Source organism: Trachemys scripta, chromosome 7 (genome assembly GCF_013100865.1).
Source record: "Trachemys scripta elegans isolate TJP31775 chromosome 7, CAS_Tse_1.0, whole genome shotgun sequence".
NCBI lineage: Eukaryota > Metazoa > Chordata > Testudines > Emydidae > Trachemys > Trachemys scripta.
In genome coordinates, this window is record NC_048304.1 from 27,838,393 (window position 1) to 27,856,588 (window position 18,196).

The 18,196-nt window shown below is 43.2% G+C and overlaps 1 protein-coding gene across 1 annotated transcript in view; it reads right to left on the reverse strand.

Moving 5' to 3' along the window:
* CACNA1D (calcium voltage-gated channel subunit alpha1 D) overlaps nucleotides 1-18,196 on the reverse strand; it is a gene marked incomplete in the record, with an annotated part of 323,715 nt that overhangs the window by 203,043 nt on the left and 102,476 nt on the right. Inside the window, 1 exon segment of the mRNA XM_034775831.1 lies at nucleotides 86-225. Within this exon segment, the coding sequence (XP_034631722.1) occupies nucleotides 86-225 (140 nt within the window).

Here is an 18,196-nt window from a genome sequence, read left to right on the forward strand (position 1 = left end):
ATACCGCTACCTTCATAAAGACAAGACCACATTTTCAGAACAATGTTTTTAAAGCCTTGTTTAAAGTGAAGTGTGAATGACTTACCCTACTACTACTATTACAAAATCCAGTAAATTCCATCCATTTCTAACGTATGCATTGGGGTGTAATAATAATCCATATGCTATAATCTTCAAAAATGTTTCAATTGTAAAAATAATCAGGAAGGCATATTCTACTTTTTCCTGTAAAAAAGAAGAAGAAACAAGTATTAGAATAAAAGATTAAGTAATGTAAAAGGTTCTTTCTTTAATTAAAGCTTAATATGGATATTTGAATAATTGCATCATACCGATCAGTATTAGGAAGACACACTGCCTCAAGAGGGTCTCTCTCTTTGAGTCTAAACAGCCCTTTCATGGCATTTGTCATAATATTTAGAACAGTCAATACCACTGGCTATAATTAGATGGGAATTTCCTTGTTTTGACATTGCTTTGGAGACAAAGGTCCAAGTTTATGTCCCAATTCTGCAAACTCTTGTGCACATCCTTAACTTTATGTATGTGAGTTGCCCCATTAATGTCAGTGGGAATACTCACAGACATAAAGTTAAGCACATGCCTAAGGGTACATCTACACTACAGGGGGGAGTCGATTTAAGATACGCAAATTCAGCTACGTGAATAGCGTAGCTGAATTCAACGTATCGCAGCCGACTTACCCCGCTGTGAGGACAGTGGCAAAATCGACTTCTGCAGCTTTCTGTCGACGGCGCTTACTTCCACCTCCGCTGGTGGAGTAAGAGCGTCGATTCGGGGATCGATTGTTGCATCCCCACGGGACGCGATAAATCGATCCCCGAGAGGTCAATTTCTACCCGCCGATTCAGGCGGGTAGTGTAGACCTAGCCTTAGTGTTTGCAGGACTGAGTCCTTAGAGTGCTAATTAAAGAGGTATAACTTAGTTTCCCTTACATTCACCTAAACTAGAAATTAGAATCCATAAATCCTAACTGTTCCCACTCTATTGATGTGTAAAGGAGTCTGAGGTGCTGTACCTAAGGAGCAGGATGGCATATGTTAAGATGGCCCTTATCATACTTTAATTTTACACCTTCTTACAACAGCAGGTAAGTTACACAGCACATCAGCACAGCACATCAGCAGAATGGATGTAAGTTGGCCTAAACATAATATAAAGGAGTCTAAGTTAGTTTAAGGGGCTCTATGTTATACCAGCTTACATTTCAATTCTAAATTTGCCCCAATGCATTTTTAGAAAAATGTATAATTTATTCATATTATTAAAACTTGCATTTTAAATATGGTTAGATATGTACCTTGAATTTATTTTAATATTTTCATTGCTAATTGGGTCATATATTTTCTATTAAAGGCTTCCTATTTTCTTTATTAAACAAATATTTAGTATATTTGGGCTTGGGGTAAATTATGAAAAGAGTTGCCTATCAAAATGGATCAGTTAACACAGCTTTCTTTTCACATTTTGAAATCATCACTTCATCAATTAATACAACATTTTTGTTTACTTGTCTGCTGCTACACAAGGGTTGGAGCCAAGAAAACAAGACATGAAGAGAATGATTCACATTTTATACTCAATTAGGAATTCATTGGCAATTGTTCACTACAGTCATACATAACGTTAACTATTTGAAATTTAAACTGCTCAATAATGATTACATCCTTCCACTATCTATTCAAACATTACAGATAACACACACAAAGATATGTATTATTATTAGCTATTTATTTGTTAGGCAGCACTGATACACTCACACACACACACGAATAAAAAGACAATCCCTGACCAAGTAATTTCCAGTCTAAAAGACAGACATTGGGAGGACACCCAGATGAGTGGCTTAACTTAGGTGGTGGGGAGTGGGGGATTGTCCCTTCTCATAGAAAACTGCCTGGAGTTAGGTGGGTTAAGGAACTCTGAGCTTCTCCTTAGATGGCAGTCCCCAAATTGATCTGTCTGGAAAGGTGGGGGTTGCCTCTCCACCTCTGCACAATGAGAAAGGCATTCCACTTCTCAAACTTCACCGCTGCAGAGGGCCCCCCGGCCTCTCTCATTCCTGGCAGTATGGCTCCAGGAAATATAGTGCCAGTGCTTCCTCTGCTGGCAGATGCCCCATATACCCTGTGGAACCCTACTTGAGGGGACTCCTGGGGGCACTGTACAAACATTGAATCACATCAGGCTGCATTAATTTTAGGGTGGTTTTGGGGGGCCTAGGGAAGTTTATTCACATTCTCCCACCTCTCTTTCCCCTCCAGATTTCCTCCTCCTAAACCCTCTGTATGGTAGACCTCTGGTCCCTTTAAGAGCCCTCTGCAGGATGTAGAGCAGTGGGAGAACATGCTACAGAGGCATCTTGCCTTCTCCTCCAATCCCTCTGCTCTCCAGCGCAGGAATATGGAGATCCATGCACATATCACAGAGAAATGATTATCTGCCTTTGTTTTTTATTTGTAAATGTTATTCCTGATCTCTTAATGCTGGGGGTGAACAATGAGAATGAAATAGGGCTGTAGGAGGAAGCTAAAAGACTGGTGCATGGGATTGGGGAGCAGTTCTTTGCATAGAGGGAATCGTGGAGGAAGGCATGGAGACATAGTCTTCCATGTTATCAATACTCCTGAGAAATACACTGGAAAAATACTGACAATTTTAGGCAAAGCCTAATGTTTACACGCTCTACAAGAACAGCTATTAAGCAAAGCTGTGGCTTGGAGATAGAAAGGTAAATAATAGAAGGGAACAAAAGGAAGGCAAAAAATATTATTGTTGGCATTTGTTACAGGCGAAATACATATTTGTAGCCCGAGTAGTAAGTAGAAAGGTGGAATAGTAAGAGATGGAGAGTGTTGTCTAATACAATTTGTACAGCTTCTTTTTGTGGATCTGCTTTAGATAATGCATCAGTTGCTATGATTAGCAACTAGCAGCTACTGGCAGTCAGGAAATCTTGGTCTTCTAATGGGATGTGCCCTGTGCAGGGCCGTCTCTAGGAATTTTGCCGCCACAAGCAAAAAAAAATTTGACCACCCTCCCTTTTAATTCGTGTCCCCCTGCCCCCGGGCCGCCCCAACTCCACCCCTTCCGAACCCCTTCCCCAAATCCCCAGCCCCGCCTCCTCCCCCAGGCATGCCGCATTTCCCCCCCTTCATTGCTTCCTGTGGGCCCCCTACAACCTCCCGCCCTAGTTCGCCTCCATTCCACCTGCTCCTCCAGGCATGCCGCCACTCTGCTTCTCCCCCCTCCCTCTCAGGTGACGGAGGGCGGAGAAGCGGAGTGGTGGAGCGTTCAGGGGAGCAGGCGGAGCGGAGGTGAGCTAGGGTGGGGGGGTGCAGGAAGTAACGGGGGGTAGAGGATCCGCTCCCCGCTCGAGCTCACCTCCACTCCACCACCGCCGCCTCCCCCGAGTGCCCCGCCGCTCCACTTCTCTTCCCTCCCAGCCTTGCTGCGCGAAACAGCTGTTTCCCATGCAGCAAGCTTGTGAGGGAGGGGGAGAAGCAGAGCGGCAGCGGCGTACTCAGGAGAGCAGGCAGAGGTGAAGCGGAGGCGAGCTGGGGCAGTGAGCTGGGGTGGTGGAGACACCTTTTCCCCATGCCCCGGAGTCAGAGCCTATGATGGCCGGTGCCAGAATGCCGCCCCTAGAAATGTGCCGCCCCAAGCACCTGCTTGTTTTGCTGGTGACTGGAGCCGGCCCTTGCCCTGTGATCTAAAAGACTTCTTCCATCTCTAAATTTTATTAGGGTAGGGGCCTATTCCTACTACCAGTCAGCTACAAGACTCCCATGGACTTCAATGGGAGCAGAATAAAATGGAAAAGGTGCTTTTAGAGATATTCAAAATAAAATCATGAATAATTTACATAATTCTATTTTTGCCTTCTTCACTTCTTTTAATTATTCTTTATGTCCACTTGGCTTCCATGGGAGCAGGATCGTTTGCTGTCTAGAATTTCTCTTGGAAGCTTGATTAAATCATATCTTTTAGTATATCTAATCGCATTTTTAAAAACTCTGGGCAATGGTGAGTCCATCACCTCCCCTAGTAAACTGTTCCAATGTTTAACTGCAATCCTTGCTAAGATATTGCATCTTATTTCAAAGTTGAATTTGTCTAACTTCAGTTTCCAGCCACTGGCTCTTGTTATTGCTTTGTCAGCAAGGTTGAAAAGCCCCCACTATAAGATGTCTTTGCCATGTGTAAGTACCTATACACGGTTATCAAGTCACCTCTTAACCTTCTTTTCGATAAGCTAAATAAGTTGAGCTCCTTAAGTCTCACATTGTAAGGCTTTTTTTCCAGCCCTTGGATCAAGATTGTGTCCATCCTTTGAACTCTCTAGTATTTCCACACCCTTGAAGCGTGGACACTAAAATTGGACACAGAATTCTAGTAGTGATCTTACCAGTGCTGTGTACAGAGGCCAGATCACTTCCCTACTTCTGCTTGACATTCCCCTTTTTATAAATACAAGAACTGCATTTGCCCTTTTTGCCCAGCACTACACTAAGAGCTCATGTTAAGGGGATTATCTAGGATGACCCCAAGTCCTTCTCTGAGTCATTGATTTCCAAGTCAGAGTTTCCCATCCTGTAGAAATAGCCTGCATTCTTTGTTCTCAGATGTATTACCTTGCATTTGTCTGTATTAAAATGCTTTGTGTTGGATTGTGACCGTTTAACCAGGTGATTCAGATCACTCTGTAACAGTAACCTGTCCTCCTCATTATTTCCCATCCTCCCAATCTTTGTGTTCTCTGCAAACTTTATCAGCAAAGATTTTTATATCATCATCTGGATCGTTGATAAAAATATTAAATATCACTGGACCAATCCCTGGGGGATCCTGCTGGAAACCACCTGCTTAGTGATGTCTCCTCATTAACAACTGCATTTTGAGACCTGTCAGTAAAACAGTTACTAATCAATCTGTGCTCTGTTAGTTCCATATCCAGTTTTATAATCAAAATGTCATGTGGAACTAAATGAAATGCCTTGGAGAAAGCAAAGTATCCTATATCAACACAGCTGCCTTTATCAACCAGACCTGTAATCCTGTTAAAAAAAAGATAACAGGTTTGTTTAATGAGACCTACCTCCCACGGAACCATGATGACTGGCATTAATTGTATTTTTAGCCTCTAATTCTATATTGATAGTCCCAAATTAACAGTGCCCTTATTTTACCCAGAATCAGCATCAGGCAAATTGGTGTATTGTTCCCCAGGTCATCCCTTTTATGCTTTTCAAATATTGGATCTAGGTTGGCATTCCTCCAATCATTTGGAATTTCCCCTGTTTTACAAGAGTTGTGAAAAATTAATATCAGTGGTTCAGAGAGTGCCTCAGCTAGTTTCTTTAAGACTCTTGGGTGTACATTATCTGGACATGTGGATTTGTAAATGTTTAATTTTAGCAGATGTTGCCTCCCATCCTACTTTCTTACAGATGGTAAACTTTCTATTCCATCCATAACATCAGCTGAAGAGGTTTACTGATGAAATCCACTATATAAGAACTAGAATTATTAATTATTATTATTCTATGTGATGGATACATTCCAAATTCAGAACAGAAATATCTATTCAACATTTCTGCTTTTTCTCCATCACTTTTTAAAATTTTACCACCTGCAACTATCAATGGACTTTTACCTGATCTAGGTTAGTTTTATTTTTGTTCTTAATGTTTAAAAAATGTGTTCTTGTTTAACCTACTGGCCACTGATATTTCATTGATTCCTTTATCATCCCTTACCAGTCACCTACATCTTTTAACTTATAATTTATATTCATTGCCATTTACTTCCCTTCTTTTCCATCCTAGATATTAGTTTTGTTGCTGCTTCCACTTCTCTTTTTAACCTTTTTTCTTCCCAGCATAACTTTTTTCATGTTTGTGGAACTGTATTTTTTGGGACTCCAGTAGGATATCCTTGAACAGTCCCAGTTTTTATTAACTCTTCCCACTTTAAATTTATGTTCTCAGTCAATTATGCCGTCTCTTCACTTTTTTACTATTCACAAACTAAATCAATACCACTGAGAAAGAATTAGCTTCTAATGGGACAGTCATTGGGACATCCAGGAACCATTCAATGTAGAGCCTTATTGCCCCTGAGAATCTTGGGAAGGGCGAACCTGCACAGAGACTCCTGAAGGGCCCAGGGCAGGATGATGCAGCTGAGGCCTGGTCTACACTGGGCGGGGGGAGGGGTGCGAGCTAAGTCAGTCTAAGTTACGCAACTTCAGCTACAAAAATAGCATAGCTGAAGTTGACGTACTTAGAGCTACTTACCAGGGTGTCTTCACTGCAGTAGGCCGATGGCTGCCGCTCCCCCGTTGACTCTGCCCACGCTTCTTGCTCCAGTGGAGCACCGGAGTCGATGGGAGAGCGCTCAGCGGTCAATTTATTGTGTCTTCACTAGACGCAATAAATTGACCCCCGATGTGTCCAGAGGTAAGTGTAGACATGCCCTGAGGCACCTCTCCACTCTTCTCCATGCCACCACCCTGTATTTACCAGGTCTTAGTTCCCTCTATTTAGGAAGGCAGAAGGGATGATCTGGCTCAGTGACATTGCAGCACCTGGTGATGGGGTGATCAAACAGAGAGTTAAGGAGCAGGTCTGGGCCCAGGAGGCTCCACCCAGCTGCATCTGCTCGCAACTGAGGTAGAGCTTAAAAGGGAGCAGTACAGTTCAGTCAGGGCAGTCGGTGCAATGGAGCAGACTTGCACTGGTAGCTCCTGCAGGGATACAACAGGTGTCCGCAGCTGCCTGGAGCAGATCTTAATACGGAGCTGCAGGCCACCACAGAAGAGACAGCAGAGCACCTGTGAGTGAGGGGGAAGATCCTCTGAAGCCCTTTCATTTGAGTATATGTTACAAGTCAATAGCCAGGTCCCCTTTGGGCCTCTACAGAAACAGGGGTACACTAGGAAGTACCCAGGGAGCAGGGACTGCTCAGGCTGCACACCTGAACTATCAGCCTTAGGGCTCTGGGTTGGAACCAAGAGGAGCCGGAGGGCCCAGGTTCCCCTGCTGCCAACTTGACCTACTTGGTGTTACCGCCAATTGTGGACTTGAGCTACTTGGTGCTACCGTTACCCCGCAGATTTGAGCCACTAGGCCCTTCTGCTGATTGCAGACTTAAGTCACTAAGTGCTACCGCCAAACTACAGACTTGAGCCACAAGAGGGTATGGTGGGCTAGTGCTCCACCCACTTGGGGACCCCCGCATCACACACCTATAGTAGAGGGAGCTGCTTTACTTATTCAGCCTTATGAGGCCAACAATGGTTGCAAGACAAACTCAGAATTTCTGAACTTGGTTCCTGGTAGGTAAATATAATAGAAAATAATTTTCAAAACACGTTTATCATTAACACTGTGGCTATGAGTTGCTGCTCTGATTTGCACTGGGGGATGAAGCAACCTCCATCTGCTCTAAGACTAGGAGGGAGGGTATCTTCATGCTCTTCTCATGCTTTCACACACACACACCCAATGCACATGAGTATCCAGCTTCTTATCTTTATCCATTAATCAGGAGGAAATTAGACAATACCACCTGTACAGCTTCCATACTAGACACAGGTTTAAAGCCAAAATCAAATCCGGGGAAACCTGATAATGTTTTGCCACATCCTTCTTTGTAGCATCCCTCAGAAATGGAAGATTTAAGACATGATGATAGTTGGAAAGCTCGTCCATGTCAAGAGATGGTGTCTTGAGCAAAAGACCTAACAGTTGCTTCATTAACTATTATTAGTATTATCATTGTTATTACTTTAACAAGAGAAACTTGACAGCCAGCCCTCCCACCCTCTAGAAGGCACTAGTAGTCATCAGAACACGTCTCCGCCTTTTGCCAACCAGTGTGGACATAGATCTAAACCACACTTTGTTACCCATTCATCTTTATAGCCCAAACATCCCATAGGACCTCCAGAGTTTAAGTGAGCACTGGGGGGGCATGGATCAGTATTGATGTTGCGCTCCCTATCAGTACCCAGCCTGGGTCAGGGAAGCTAATGATCCAACCAGTAGACCAATTTTAGTGATGAATCCTGGTCACGTGACACTTGAGGCACGTTGTGCATATGTTAAGAAGAAAAAGTGAGCATTACTCAAGAACCAAATAAACTTTAGTCTACCAAGCTTTAAAAAACCATCACATTTTTAGTACACTTGAAAGGCATGCAGAACTAGGTTTGCTTTACAAAAATGAGTGAGAAAACAGCAACAGCTAAATGACAGATTAAAAAGGAAATCTATAGATCTGACCCCTTAGAAGGCACTCAACCAGAATTAATGTGTCAATGAGGTAAAATATTTATCTGCTTTCCTCTCTGGTCGCTAAAGACCTGTATAAAACTACTCCATCTTCTTATCTTGCTGATATTAAAAAGGTCTTCAAATCAACACTTGTGCCATGAGATATGTAAGTGACATTTTAGAAATATGATAAATAAATGAATACATGATCTCTGGTCCACCAAAAGCCATGAGAAAGAGAAACTATGTTGATAAGAACTGAGATGAGTGTCCTCATTCTACCTACATCTAGAATCACAGAGAAAGAATTGATGACTGTAGATATAAAGAACAATTGGGTCATAAATAGATTTAAAGGACATATGGGCCATAAATAAACCCATGTTACCTAGGGGCCCAATCCTATTCCTACTGAAGTTAATGAGAGTCAGGCTACTGACTACAGTTACAGCAAAACTAGTTCCAGTCTCCTTACCAAGGGCCCAGTCCTGCAATGGTGCCTAGCACTTTGCCAGTGTTGCTCAGTGCCTTGAACCCATTTGCTTAACAGAATGAGATTAAAAAGAATCTTACTTCTTTCCATATTAAACACTGAAGATGATGTACTGAAGACAAATATATATACGGTATATAATTTCCCTCCATCCTATGTACAAATATTATGAAACACAATGGAATTAATTAGGAGGTTTTAAGAGGAAAAACAACATAACCAAACAGTAACCCAGAAGCTGAAAGCAACAAAAAAGCAGCAACTGAACAGGATTGATTAGATACAACATGGCCCTTCAGAGAATGGGAGAGACTAATGAACTCCATTTCAATATCAACTTAATTTATATCGATCATGTATTACAAAACAAATGTTACCCTCAGACATCTTTAGCATTTAATGATTTCAGTGAAGACATTAAACCTTCATTTTCTTAGTAGAGAAATGTGTTTGCTTTCTTCTTTTGAGTAAATCAGCTTAGCAGAAACTCGGTTGCCCAGGAAGAAATCTTTTTTTTTTAACCCAGCCAGATGGTGCACATTAGTCATCATTTATTATCTTTAAATTGTCACAATCTCTGAAGAAAATATGCAAAGCTATTGTTATATGCAGTAAAATAATACACTGAAACTCAGAGTTTAACTTAAGAAGTTTCACAAGAAAATTGTTTCAAAATAAAAAAAATTCATTTGGAAAATCTTAACTTAATATGTTTGCACTTAAAGAGTTTTCTCATATTAAGTTCTCTGCTCTCTGGGCACCTTAGAGCTGGATTAGTTCTGAATTGGAAAAAGATTGCTTCTGCATTCATCCAGTGACACTTTTTGATATCCATGAAGCAGAATGGGAACTGATTTCGGGATGAAGTGACTTATTAAAGTGAAGCAACCAGGTTCAACTTTCTGCAATGCAGACATGTGCAAAGGAAAACAGATGCTGTGGTATGCTTGATTTTTTGGATTAATAAATCACTCACATGCTTTTAAACTAGTCAGTGACATTCCACTGCCTTGACAATGCATAAGGCCACTCATCTTTTTGCTAAATACAGCCCATCATTTCAAATTCTATTTTGTTCACTCTAAGAGAAGAGAAAATTGTGTTCTGAAGTTCAAAATGTAATAAAGTCATTAGTTTTCTGATATGTGCTTTCAGATCTCTGCAGCCATTTAAGTGCTGCCTCACAGCAATACTTGAAAGGGAAATAGAAACTAGACATTTCCACACTTGGAACATGACTTTTTTATATTGATAAAAAATGGTAAAACTAATTCTCTCAATAGTTGGTGATCAATGTAGAAAATTAAATTATAAACACTAAAATCTGGGCTTTCCATTTGTGAGAATGAAAACTGAATTACAGCTTTATTTTGTTTGTTCCTTTCATTCTGTTTAAATACTGTTTACTTCCTGATTTATATTTAGAGATTGCTCTAAACCAAAACACCATATCTGTACCTCCCCAACAATGTGGATGAGATATGACTGTCTCTTTAGATCTGTAGCAGAAAGCCAGGTAGAAAATGATAGAAGATCTGCAGTGAAACAGAAAGAAGCAGAGAAACTTATGGAATGGTTATTTACTTTACAGTGACAGTGGTTCTTTGATATGGATATGAATACATGGACATGTATTTCATTCTTGATGTGCATGTACCCCATGTGCACGAGATTTAATTCTTTTTGGCCCACAGTGTCTGTTGGGGCCATACCTGAACACTAAATGTCCTTGTGCACCTGTGTGACGGGGTATACAAACTCCACACTGGAGAGGAAGGAATTAAAGAGCTACTTTGGGCCCCGACAGCCCCATACAGCCACACCTGTAAATGCATGGGCTGGAGCAGTAGCTTAAAAGGGGAGCAGAGCAGCTCGTTAGCAGGCAGATAGTGGAGGTGAACAGATGTACACTATTAGTGCCTCAAAGGGAGCACCAAGAGAGGTCCAGCTGCCTTGTGTTCCTGACTGTTGAGAAGCTACCTGACCTGAGAAGGGGGGAAAGACTCTGGAGACTTGCAAGGTCTGGAATTTATCCATTATTAATTTTGTTTATATGTCTTTGCATTGTCTTTTTGTGTAAGGCAGTGGTTCCCAAACTTGTTCCACCGCTCGTGCAGGGAAAGCCCCTGGCAGGCCGGGCCAGTTTGTTTACCTGCCGCGTCTGCAGGTTCGGCTGATCGCAGCTCCCAGTGGCCGCGGTTCACTGCTCCAGGCCAACAGGAGCTGCTGGAAGTGGCGGCCAGTACCTCCCTCAGCCTGCGCTGCTTCCAGCAGCTCCCATTGGCCTGGAGCAGCGAACTGCGACCACTGGGAGCCGCGATCGGCCGAACCTGTGGACGCGGCAGGTAAACAAACCGGCCCAGCCCACCAGGGGCTTTCCCTGCACAAGCGACGGAACAAGTTTGGGAACCACTGGTGTAAGGAGTCTGGTAGGAAGCAGTGGTACAGTACCTTTGTGGATGCAGAACCTTGGAGCCCACCACATGGTCCTTGAATGGAATCTGGTGGACAGTGTGGGCCCAGGAATATGGTCTAGGAAGACCTTATAACCCAGATTTCAGAGTAGCAGCCGTGTTAGTCTGTATCCGCAAAAAGAAGAACAGGAGTACTTGTGGCACCTTAGAGACTAACAAATTTATTAGAGCATAAGCTTTCGTGGACTACAGCCCACTTCTTCGGATGCATATAGAATGGAACATATATTGAGGAGATATATATACACACATACAGAGAGCATAATGCGTATATATATCTCCTCAATATATGTTCCATTCTATATGCATCCGAAGAAGTGGGCTGTAGTCCACGAAAGCTTATGCTCTAATAAATTTGTTAGTCTCTAAGGTGCCACAAGTACTCCTGTTCTTCTTATAACCCAGAGGGTCAGGACTCTGGGACCTTGGCCTGGCGAAGCCTGGAACTCTTTGCTTGACAATGAATCCATCTTTTGTAGGACTCTTTGTTGGACACAATTATTGGCCTGACTGGAGGGCTGTGTCCTTGAAGGGACAGACCACTGTGGCACTATCAGCAAGGGGTCCCAGACAGGGAGAGAGCTGCTACACCACACCTAGGCACAAAGAGGCACTCCTGCAGTGAGTGACTTTCTTATTACTCCTCCCCCAAGGGCAGAAAGGGCTGAGCAGGCCCAACTGCGGCTAAGTTCCTTCACCAATACAGAATCTAAGAGCAGTAGGACTCTGCAGTACTGGGAAAGGATCGGTCATAGAATCTATGTGGTCAGCAGATCTTGAAGAACCACGGTTACTCTAAGGTAAGTAACTGTTCTTTCTTCGAGTGGTATGGCTCTGGAGATCCTGCATTGTTTTGACCTCTCCTAGACAGCACCACTACAAGAGAACCCAGTACTGGCTGGTAATAAAAATATTGAAATCCCTTGAAAGGGAGCTGGTACCTTCTGTCTGCTCAGTTGGATGTGGCCAGTATTGATATTGGCATATCCCATAGTTCCTTTGCAGACTCCATCAGTCCTTCATTTAATGGCATGGCAAACCTACTGGGCAAAGACGAATGCAAGACATCCAGGAACTTGTAGGACTTCGTTTGCACTACTGCACTAGTGGTATATCCAGAGTTTCTACCATGCATTCGCTCAGGTCCTGGAATGCCTTAAAATCATCCACTGAGGCAAGCGTAGAGGGGTTTAATGCCTCACCAGGACAGGATGAAGATATCGCAGCTGGGAACAGTTGTTCTTTCTCTTGTCGCTGTTCTTTCCTCCTGTCTTTCCAGAATCTGAGGCTGCAGTAATTGACCTGGATAGGGTGGTCTATACTGCTGCTTTGGTGAGGGAGAGCTAGTCCTGGAAGCAACAGATGATGCAGGCTTGCGTGCATATGGGTGCACATCCCAGAGCATCCAGTAAGACAAGGGTTGTTAGGGTTACGAATCCTCAAGTAAATAATACATTGGGGGTTCCAGGAGGGATATTCCTTACAAGTCCCAAGTCTTTTCCTGATACCCCTTATGGAATCCCACTTAGAGCTTCTTCTGAGCTCCCACTGTGGAACTCATAAGGAACATCCAGCCTGAAACCCTCTATGTATTCCTTACTTGAGTACTTGTGTCCCAAACAACGCTTGGCCTACTGGATGTTCTGGGGTGTGCAGCCATATTCACGCAAGGAGCTACCCCAGGAGGGGAAAGAGGGTGAGTAGGAGATGACTCCCTGCTGTGCCTAGATGGGAATAAGGAGAAGCAGTACACTTCCTCCAAGAAAGGGGCATTTCCCTCAGGAGATGAAATTGGCCATGGAGATAGCTCCTTGACTTGCCACACCAACATTTCAATAGTTGATGGCTTAGATATCACCACCCTCAACCTCTCTAGGAGATGTGACCCCGGTATCAGGCTCCAGTTAAATCACTCAGTACAGTGTATGCTCTCGGTACCAAAATGGCTGGTACTGATACACTGTGTACTAAGGAACACAGCTCTGAAGTGACTGGCATGGTGGTGGTAGGTACCAAGGCGCCCAGTTCTGAGGCAGGTAATGTAAGTTTCAATATGAAGAGAAACGCTGTGTGCAAGGTTTACTGGGTGCTGCTGGTGTTCTCTTAGTAGTCAGTACCGGGGCACCCAAGGGGCCGTCTCATGATTTTGCTCCTTAGGAGGCTGAGCCTGAGATGAGTCAAAAGTCTGATGACTCTTTTGTCTTCACTTGCTAAGCACTGGAGAAGGTGACCTGAACCTTGACTCATCTGTGGAGCAGAGCTCCTTTCTGCTCCTGTCAGAGGACATCAGTGCTGGAATGTAGGCAGATGACTAGTGCTCAGGGTAGGATCTCAGCTCACCCTCACCCAGAGAGGGACTGACTGGTGGACTGTGGTATAGCTCAGTCCTTCCTTTGGTGTCTGAGGAGGGTTGCATTGAGCTGTCGAGGAGGAACATCTTTAGGCAGGCTTCTCTAGCTTTATGACTTTCCTCAGAAAAAGGAGTGACAAGAAACATCGCTCTGGGATATGTCCTTCTCCTCGGGAGAACAGACACTAGCAGTGCCCAGCATTTATCAGCATTGAAGCTTCATGTGAGGGGCAGGTTTTGAACCTGGGATTTAGCTTCTGCCACATTGCTAATGCCCCTTCACAATGGCTTGATGTAGCCTCAAACTTAAACTTAACTAAGAAAAAACTTGTATATTTCTTTTTAGCGAATGAGCAATAGCTATCTAACTATGTGAACTAAGTGGAAAGAGTACAAACTAACAGTAACACAGCAACAGAGGGTCCTGTGGCACCTTTGAGACTAACAGAAGTATTGGGAGCATAAGCTTTCGTGGGTAAGAACCTCACTTCTTCAGATGCAGGTAATGGAAATCTGCAGAGGCAGGTATAAATCAGTATGGAGATAAGGAGATTAGTTCAATCAGGGAGGGTGAGGTGCTTGCTAGCAGTTGAGGTGTGAACACCAAGGGAGGAGAAACTGCTTCTGTAGTTGGATAGCCATTCACAGTCTTTGTTTAATCCTGATCTGATGGTGTCAAATTTGCAAATGAACTGGAGCTCAGCAGTTTCTCTTTGGAGTCTGGTCCTGAAGTTTTTTTGCTGTAAGATGGCTACCTTTACATCTGCTATTGTGTGGCCAGGGAGGTTGAAGTGTTCTCCTACAGGTTTTTGTATTGCCATTCCTGATATTTGACTTGTGTCCATTTATCCTCTTGCGTAGTGACTGTCCAGTTTGGCCAATGTACATAGCAGAGGGGCATTGCTGGCCTATGATGGCATATATAACATTGGTGGACGTGCAGGTGAATGAGCCGGTGATGTTGTAGCTGATCTGGTTAGGTCCTGTGATGGTGTTGCTGGTGTAGATATGTGGGCAGAGTTGGCATCGAGGTTTGTTGCATGGTTGGTTCCTGAGTTAGAGTTGTTACGCTGCGGTGCGTGGTTGCTGGTGAGAATATGCTTAAGGTTGGCAAGGTTGTCTGTGGGCGAGGACTGGCCTGCCTCCCAAGGTCTGTGAAAGTGAGGGATCATTGTCCAGGATGGGTTGTAGATCACTGATGATGCGTTGGAGAGGTTTAAGCTGAGGACTGTAGGTGATGGCCAGTGGAGTTCTGTTGGTTTCTCTTCTGGGCCTGTCTTGTAGCAGGAGGCTTCTGGGTACACGTCTGGCTCTGTTGATTTGTTTCTTTATTTCCTTGTGTGGGTATCATAGTTTTGAGAATGCTTGGTGAATACTTAACAGTAACACAGTGTTCAGAGAAGACGGTGGCCACTGAAGGGGTTCTGTCTTGCTGCCACAGATGGCAAGAAAGAAATTAGATGGTTGGGTGCAAAGACATCTAGAATGCAGGCACAACCCTAACATGCACTGCTGGCCCAAAGGAATCTGATCTTGTGCACATGGGGCGCGTGCAAACCAAGAGTGGACTCCACATGAACAATCATGTGAAGAATAATTTTTCCTCATTCGAAGATCTTACTTTAGTGGAAGCAGAAAGTAAGTCTTGTAATTCTTTAGCGTTGTCACATGACTTGTCCAAAACATCACGGCTCAAGTCTGGCTCTAATTACTTTTAATTATGCTGTACATTTTACATCACTAACATTCCATAATACAGTTTTCAATAAATGTGTATCATGGATGATGCCAGATTATTTCACAGGAAGTGAATTCACATTCCTTACAGTAATGCAGAAAAAATTATTACAGAAGAGAGTCATTAACACACAGTAGCACACTAAACATAAATTAGAAGTTTAGTTTGAGCAGGTATGAACCGTGAATTTACAGTCATTTGGCATAACCCTAATTAAGGATCCATCAACTGTGTAGGACCTCAAACAAGTAGGTACATTTCAAAGAAAAGGAGGCACAGTAGGACATGTCTCAGACATTGTTCATTTGGATAGAACATATTAACAATGGATGTGTAAGCTAAGTACTGAACAGGAATTAAACCCTGATCCTGCACCAATAAAATCAGTGGGAATTGGATTAGACCCTAAATTCCTTTCCTGACCAAAGCAGTCTGAATTAGCATCTGGAAGAACTTATTGTGTCACTCAAACAATATCTTGTTTGTCAAAGATAGTTTTTAGATATTTAACTGAGATGCAGTAGCAAGTCTCTATGCTTTCATCTGACAGAAATCCTGACACACTCTCTAGATGTAACTATGATAGCCAGAGAAAGATGAATAAGATTACCTTGTAGCACTGTGATTGTTTTTCTTCATTATTTCCTGTAGCAGCTACCTCTAAGTAAGCTGTAGACCTTTGTGAAGAATAGAGCTAAGGGTCTATGTGTTTCTTTTTAATTATTTCACTTTAATGTGTTTTACTCTTGTGTTTTGTATATTATTATATTTTGTAAATAACACATTTATGAAGACATAATTAGGCACCCAAATTCTGTCTGTAAAATAAACACTGAACAAGCAAACAGGTACATTTTGCATCTAAGTGTCACATTTACATACCCAAAATGGATACTTGCATGTGTTTATGCCTGTTTTGTGCACACAAATGCATCACTTGCTATATATGCATCTCTGTAGTTTCCATCTGTAGTATTACTAGGCAAAATCCTGAAGTCCTAAATAAATGTTCACTCATTCCTTACTTAAGCAAAACTCTCCTTGAAGTCACTGAGAGCTTTGAGCAAGGACTGTTGTGATAATTGGGCCTATACATTTACCCTAACTGTAAGCTCAATTGTAAAAAGTGAGTCACAATGACCTTTACATAATATTTCTTCAGAAAAGATGTAAGGAGACAAAGACAATTTATTTAAACAGAAAGAGTTTTACTGATACCACTCACGGACTGTGTTAAGTTTGGGACAGATAAACAAGAGGAGCAGAGGACCAGAAATCAGTGAACCAAAATTAATGTGTCAGAAATTTAGTCCTATTGTTGGACAAAATAATGAGGGAATGGACTATTCCACCCAACACTCCCTTTTGGGGTTCTTAAAAATAAAAGACTTTTGGGAAAAAATAGTAGAAGAAGTAGCTGTCTGCCAAAAACTCTTGCAGAGAGTTTTATCATCATGGCTGCCACCCCCACCATCTCTTGGGATCCCAGACCTTCTGTGTTCTAATCCTGAGAGATACCCTGACCAGACCAAGTTAGAGGGCACCGGCACCTCCACCGGCTCCAACTAAATTCCAAACACCATCTGGGATGTGAGACTTTGTTTCTCTCCTTTCCGTCTCCCGCCATGTCCTTTTCCTTCCTTATCTTAGTCTTTTTTCCCCTTTCTCTCTCCTTTTGCCTTCTGTCTAATAAGAGCCTGGCTTAGCCAGCCAAGACTGCATATTTTGCAACACTGCTGTGAGCCTGTGACCAGAGAGCCAATTAAAACCAAAACCCTAAACAGCCCAATGCTGGGTCAAGTTTGCCAGATCCCAAAGTGGCTGATAAGACCAGATACTGGGCCTGAGTTTTTCCAGGAGTGAGGTTACAAGTGAAAGTCAACAACAGAGACAGAAGCTGCATTTTCTGTCTTTGCTATTTTTCTCTCTCTCCTTTTGTGTGTGTTTGATTTGTTTTGTATTCTTAGGAAATGGGATCAGACTTTAATAACAACAGTTCCAGCCTGTTTCAATTAACTTTTTCTCTTTTCCCAAAAAAGGACAGTTATTATCATTTGAATGCCGTGTAAGGGACTGTTAAACAAGGTGGGGAGGGGAGAACAGGGGGAGAGTTTGTTCTAAAAACTCTCTGCAGCCAAAGGGAAAGGGAACAAGTGATGTTGTTCAAATGAAAGCCCTATTTAATACTTTACATGTCAATGCTTCAACTGTTTTTCCTTCTTTTCTGTATCTGTAACAAAAGGTTTAAAGGATTTTTAATGGTGCGTTTACCATGATACTAAGCAGGATGAGGTCTCTGTACACCAAGCCCTGAACCTTGTTTTAAAACTGTTCAATGCTGGACAGTTTCAGAGTCATATTAACACCTTTGATTCTGGGCCTCTTTATTCCATCTAAATTAATGCAATAGGACCTCGTAGAAACACAGTGAGGATGGCAGAATTATATATACATTTCTGTGTACCAAATCCCCACTCTCCCTGCTGAAAAATACACTACAAGATACTGATTTCTCTATGTTTTGAACTGTTCTGAAGGCCAGGGCTGGCTCTAGGCACCAACCGACCAAGCATGTGCTTGGGGCAGCTCCTGGTAAGGGGCGGCAAATCTTGGAGTGGAGGGGGGACGCTCAGGGTTTTTTGGGGGTTCGGTCGGGCGGCGCTGGGGGTGGGGTGGGTTGTTTTTGTTTCGGCAGCTGGGCGCGCGGAGGGCGCAGGGGGGGATTCGGCAGCTGTGCTCTGCGGGGGTGTGGTGGCGCGGCAGGGCGCACCGCGGGTGGGGGGGGGGGGGGGGGGGGGGGGGGGGGGCGGGGGGGGGGGGGGGGGGGGGGGGGGGGCGGG